Here is a 6,409-nt window from a genome sequence, read left to right as displayed (position 1 = left end):
CAGGCTAAAAGAGTCAACGTCACTTACACTTTCCCAAGAATCTGACAAATTTGCAGCTTAGTATAAATAAAGTGACAGGTCTATTGTTTCTCAGCTCCGACACCTTCTTATCACCGTGATTTGTTGCAGAAGAGTGGCGGAAACATGGCATGTGACTCCATCATATGTAGTTTAAGGGGGGAGCAATATCTTTATGAATTGACAACTTCAGCACATACATGAAGGAAAGATCCTCTCTATCTAGCTGGCGCGAAGGGGTTTCCTGTTCTGTCTAGCTCCATGCAGACTAAATGCAATACTACTCGGCCATTCGAGTGGGATTCTGTAGCTGTATTGTATGTATGTGATTTACTGGACTGGGGGTAGGGGGACTAGTTTTTTAGCTGGTATAAACTGGTACAATTTCAAGGATTCAGGAAATTCACTGCATATATTTCCGTCATCCAAAGCTCTGGCCCTTGAGAGACAACACATGGCTAAGGCAAGAAAGCCAGCGCTGCTTTACACAGGGTGATTTTGTAATAAATGTGCACAGGGGGAATTTCTTGCCATTGCACATCCGAGCACTGCACTAGCCTGGCATTGCTCCTGGGCCCGTCGCTTTCCTACAAAAGACGGGGAAGGGAATGGTTCCCTTTCTGCTCCAGATGCCAAATCATCCCTGTCAGTCACCTTTAACTGAGGCAGGGAAAGAAAGGATTAAGAAAAAAGGAAAAAAGTACACTTTGCTGTGTCTTAGTGATTTAGGAGCTTGAGAATAAGTGGGACTGAAGATCTACAGAGATAAATTTTAAAAAATAAAGCATGTAAAGATCTTTATAAAGTTTTCACACAAAACTAAACAATTTAGCTGTGTATTGCTCATAGCTCACCTATCTTTAGTAGCTCTGGAAATCCCTGTAGATGCCAATCAACACTTCTAAAGTACAAAAATATGCCTTTATTTCTGTGAATTTGAATGTGCTCCTTGGCACAAAGAGCACTCCTAAACAATCCAGGGATCTGCTCTATGCCCTGATAGGAAGAGAAACTCGGCCATAATTTGGACAGCAGAGAACAGCAAGAAGCAAGCAATGGAACAAAATATACATTCCCTACGGTCGTACGACTTGCCCATTCCCCATAACAGGAAACATACAATTATCTGTACATGCCTCATTAAATAACCTTATTAAATAGGAAATCCGAAATGTACAAATTTACAGACTGAATCATTAAATACTTTCCCTGTGCACTCCCCCGTGCATGTGTTCCCTGCTACTATCTGCAGCCACACTCCGATACCACCATGCCTTCATACTTGAACTTGTAGGTGACCACCCCTGCATCTAAGTAGAGAATAGAGATGGGATCGAGTTTGGTGGGCACACAGCAGGCCTTGGAGGCTTTCTGGGGATTCTTCAGATGAACCAAAGTCTGGACAATGGCGTGTTTTGTTGGCGTGACGTGCTCTGTCAAGGGGTAGGCGCACACTCCATGGCACTCATAAGCTTCGTATCCCGCTGGGGCGATGATCCAGGAATCCCAGCCAATCTCCTTGAAATCTATGTAGAGTGGAGTCTTTTTACAGTAGTTGCCTTTTGCATTCCTCCGGATTCGGGCAGTTGAGTCGTAAATGATGTTGGAGCGCATCTGGAGCAGCGCCTCCTCACCAGGCTGGCCATGGAAATTGCCAACCTCCAGGTTCTCCAAGTCCAGGAGCTGCTCATGGTCTATCATTTCATTCAGTTCTTGCTTCTCCTCTTTTTTGTCATTGCTCTGGTCATCAGAGAACACAATCAACAGGGGCACATGCTTAGCCTCAGAGTTGATGTCAATATCGAGTTTCCCCTCTCCGTTCTGCTCCTCCCGTTCCCTGCTCTCTATGTGAACTTCCAGCCGGTGCGTGGTCAGCCCTGCCCTTCGCCAGCGCCTGATGGCTTCGGTGACCTCGAAGCTCTCCCACTCGCTGCTCGTGCCATAGATCTGCCTGGATGCCAGTGGCACTGTCTTTCTCTCTTCTCCTATGCCCATATGGTCATTTTCTAGCACTTCAAAAATAGTGACCTTCCGGTCAAGCCCATCGTAGAGCATTTGGTCCCGCTCCACCAAGGTGTAGAGCCTCAGCTCTGCCATGGTGATTTCTTCATGGTGAGGGATGGAAACATTGAATAGAAGAGGGTATTTCCGAATTCCCGTAACACCAATGGGGTGGGAAGCCAAGTCTGGAAATGACAAAGATCAAATATTTTAGAAGGGTCAATACATCCAGCAACACATGCACTGAAGGTCATCTGACATGTTTTGCATTGCATGGTTTCAGTTGAACAGTTCCAGGAGACTGTTTTTTCATTATTTCCCAAAACATTACTTGGAAAAAAGGCGTCTTTATTTTGGGTGTCTAAGGACAGAAAGATCCCAGACATGCTAAAGACCATAAGCCTGGATTTAGAGATTCCCCTTCCATCCCCATGCCTTCCAGGGACTTCCTTGTCACCTGGAGGGATTTTACACATTTAAAATGTGCCGCTTAATTCTGAAATACAAATCACTTCTAGATTGCTGCACAGCAACTATTTAATAAATTAGGAAATGCATTAATTGGTGTAGGAAAGGAAGGGAAGAAGGGTATGGCGCTGGAGTGAACATGAGACGGGCAACAGCAGGCTGTATCTGCTTAGTCTTTCTGTGCTAACGAGTATTCCCGTCTGCTGAAATAGCCCTCAGAAACTGAAAGGGCCGAGCACTAAGGAAGGAAAAGTTGCTTTGCAAGATGTGAAGGCTCCTGGTTAGGAAGAGCAGGCAGTGAACATCCAGCATGAACTGCCAGTCAGTAGAAATCCTGCCACAGACTCAATGGGCTTCAAGCGAGCAGTCAGACAGCTGTACTCAGCCAGGCACTCTTGGCAGCTTTAGTTAATAAAACATAAAAGTACATAATATCTGCTTGTCAGTCAGGCTGTCTGTCCTATCTGCATTGTTTGTTTATACATGGGCAATATGCATTTCTTCACACGATGCAGGAATCTCAGCTAATGATTGTGTATTTGTTGCTGAATTACTGCGCTGACTACTTGGAAGACATATTAGGACACAGAGACTATAAGTAACATTTCTGCAAAGGCAAGCTATTTGTGACCTGTTAGTATCTTCATCTCTGACTTCTCCTATTTTGATATGTTTGGAGAAGAATGACACAGATAGATCTGCAAGTATTGGCCATGCTCCATCAATGCACTTAAGCGCGAAGTTAACTTTAGCACGTGGCTTGTCCTACTTAATTTCAGTTCTGAGGTTTTGAGGCACCAACCTTTTTCTTTTTCTTTTTCTTTTTTTTTTTTTTTTTTCCATTTTGCACTTTCATCTGTTCATAAATAAAAAAAATGAGAGGTGATTCTGCTTGCATTTCCCTACCTGTCAATTGATAAAGGTGGGAGCTGAATGTACTCTGCACAGCACCAGCGTAGGAGCAGAGCATGAGATGAAAGACAATGCTATTCAAGCTTAGCTGTAATCTCCATATGGGAAGTAATCTTTGGCATTTCCTAGACCTTGATATGCCAAAGCAAGTCTGCAGTGATTATATCTAATGACAGGGTGGAGAAATGCCACCTGCCCGTATAGAAGATGATCACGAATAATTCACCAGGAGGCAGGGGAAGGCCACACTGTATGTAAGAAGCTGGGTGGGTGCTAGCGGGGCATGAGAAGTGTTCATTTCTAAGTCAGGATGTGACTCTGCTCTTCAGCTAGAAAGTTCTAGGGTGAAATATCTCCTACTGTTACCAGTACACCCCTAGGAGGGTCACGAAGGGATATCTGGAGTCCATAGGAAAAGAAAAACTTCCTTTAAGACCTTTATTCAACTTCTAAGAACTGGTTACAGCCCCGTTTACAATGGAGATGTTACGGTCTGTGGGTTAAAACAAAGAGATAATTCCAGCCGCAGAGCATGTTATATTTCTATAATAAAGGGTTTAATGGGTAATAATGAAACTACCATTACTGCCACTTTTCAGCAGGTAGGTGAACAAAAAAATTCCAAGGTCTGTTTTTACTATCCTGATCATTGCAAGTAATTAATTTCTCTATCAAAAGAGCTCTTAAGCCTGAAACGGATCGCTCTTAGTTACACAAACTTTCCAGACCTAAAGCAAGCGTTTATGGCACAGTCTCTTTAACTGTATGTGTTTATGAAGCCGTCCTAACTTCATCAGTCTCACTTCACATCTTGCTGGTTTGGATTGGAAGAAGTGAGAGAAATACTGAGATGACAGAAAGTTAAGCCAGGTTTACCCCACCCGGTGCAGAACTTCTGCAGCGATGGAACAGGCACCGACTGCCACGGCTACAGCGCAGCACAGAGCTGCCAACCGCGACGGGGGTCACTGGCAAAAGGCCAGTCTGTACCATTCTCCACGCTGCAAACCTGACAGAATTTTGGTTTTGCCAGTGGGATGATTCCAGATTTACGTCACTTAAACCACACTGCATTTCATCCTTTAGCATATTGTACTTGGCAATTTTCATCCCATTTATTTTTTCCGAATAGTGAAAAATGAGAAAAGAACACCATGCTTTCCTGCATGTGTCTTCATTTATGCTGATGAGCAGTGACAGGCATGGCTGCTCGGATGAGTAACTGTTCACCGGTGGGTGTAACTGGTTTGCCACCAACCCTTCAATAAATTTCTCCACACTGGAGAAAAGAATCTGTATAGAAGGTTTAAACCACAACGTAGTGCCTCTTCAACCCAGAAACACGTCGCTGGTAAAGAGTGCCCAGGCCTGGCAGAAGGACAGAGCAGAAGAGAGCTTCTGGCTTCTCTCCTTGCATCTCACTGCACTGCAAAACTGAAATGACTTGCATGTAGCCCCTCCTTAGAGTTCATAATTTCAAAATTGCAAATGTTAGAGAAAAAGCAATCATGACTTTATATTTCATTAATTAGACTAATGAAGGATGAGAGAAGCCCCACAGCACTTTGAATAGTTGCATGTACCCCAGAATAGTCAAAATGGATCAAAACACTTGTGTTTGCCAAGTGGAAAAGCTGGTATCTGGAATGGGTTAGTTGAAGAACATTTTTAACATAAAACCTGTATTGGTGCAAATAGGCATTGACAAACTATTGAATGTTAGCACTGAAAAATTATCTTGTCCTCGTAGCACTGAGAGGAAATGCTGAAGCAGAAACACATAGAGAAACTACCTCAGGTCACAATTAGGCTTCTTCAGCCTTTTTTTTTTTTTTTTTTCTTAAACTAGGAAATAATTTAGTCCTCCAAAGTAAAACCTAAGGGTTATCCAAAATTCTGCTTCCTGTGTTTCTATGCGTCTGCTGGAATGTGCTCAGATGCCAAAGGAAGAAAACATTACAGATCCCACAAGGATCAACTGTGAGAGGATATTTCAGAAAGCTGTATTTGGTTAAGCTCATAATAGGAAAATATTGCATGTTTGAACAGCGTGTAGAAACATTCTTTGACTTCATTTCTTAACTTCATTTCATTTGACTTCATTACTTAAGGTATCCATCTGAAAAACCAATCAGGTAATTGCAAATGATGTGTGGCATCACGGGGATAATGAAAATGATGCACCCAAATTATACTTGGTGCTGCCCAAACATCTTCCCCCCAAACATTACAGTCTCAAAGGCAAGGACAAGGGATCTATCTCACAAGAAGTGGGATGTGGGTAACCCTGGCACAGGCAGTGTTAGTTGCCTATTTCCAACACAGCCTCACTGAAAGGCCTTTTATCCCCCAGTGCAGTACATGCTCCATGCCTGCGAAAAACATTTTACGCTGACTATAAACGTTCATTTCTATTTACTTCTCCTAGAGATGCACATATCTTACCTTCATTTTTGAAGCTCCTAATAATATTTGCGGATGGCATAGATGTCCTATCGGTGGCAAACCTGTTGTACAGCTCTAGCATGTACTCTGGAGGATCCACCTTGGCTGTTTCGTGCAGGGGAATGTCAGAGAGGTTCAACGTCTTCAAAAACTCATTTTTCATATTCTGAAGCAGTGTGTTGAAATCAACACCATCCTGCTGGGAGAGAATCTCGTCGAAAAGAGGCACATCTTCCTCCAAGGAAGAGTGCTCCAAGCTCAGGATGGGACTGCAAGCAGCAAGGTGAACCAAGAGACAGAGGACAGCCCACAGCTGGAGGACTACAGAATCCATGACTTCGCCCGAGCCTCCAACCGCACTCAACAAGCTCTAGGTCTCGTGTGGGCTAAGTGGCGGTTTTATCCCCTGGGTTGTACACGGCTTGTGTCACAGAGAGATGACAAGTTTGGAAGCTCTTGTCTTGAAACTTGTGATCCGTCCTGCCTGTCTCCCCCTTCCCCCTCCCCAAATCCAGGTCTCAGTAATTGGATATGGCTCGCTCTCTTCTATGGTCGCCTTGCCTCT

The 6,409-nt window shown here is 43.8% G+C and overlaps 1 protein-coding gene across 1 annotated transcript; it reads right to left on the bottom strand.

Annotated features, from left to right (window-relative positions):
- Positions 1-1,260: 1,260 nt before the first annotated feature.
- On the bottom strand, positions 1,261-6,178 carry BMP10 (bone morphogenetic protein 10). The gene is made up of 2 exons (XM_074928691.1): positions 5,845-6,178; positions 1,261-2,204 (listed from the first exon to the last, which is right to left on the bottom strand). Exons 1-2 carry the CDS (start codon positions 6,176-6,178, stop codon positions 1,261-1,263), a joined length of 1,278 nt encoding a protein of 425 aa, XP_074784792.1.
- Positions 6,179-6,409: the final 231 nt, after the last annotated feature.

The sequence above is a fragment of the Athene noctua genome, chromosome 28 (assembly GCF_965140245.1).
Source record: "Athene noctua chromosome 28, bAthNoc1.hap1.1, whole genome shotgun sequence".
NCBI lineage: Eukaryota > Metazoa > Chordata > Aves > Strigiformes > Strigidae > Athene > Athene noctua.
Note: the sequence above shows the minus strand (reverse complement) of the source record. Positions and strands in the feature narration are given on the sequence as shown.

Bases quoted from the DNA above. Each gene is read 5' to 3' on its own strand.
- BMP10 (XM_074928691.1), bottom strand. From the start codon at position 6,178: ATGGATTCTGTAGTCCTCCAGCTGTGGGCTGTCCTCTGTCTCTTGGTT. The intron at 2,205-5,844 runs GTAAGATATGTG...TGTCATTTCCAG, and splicing joins TAGGAGCTTCAAAAATGAAG to ACTTGGCTTCCCACCCCATT.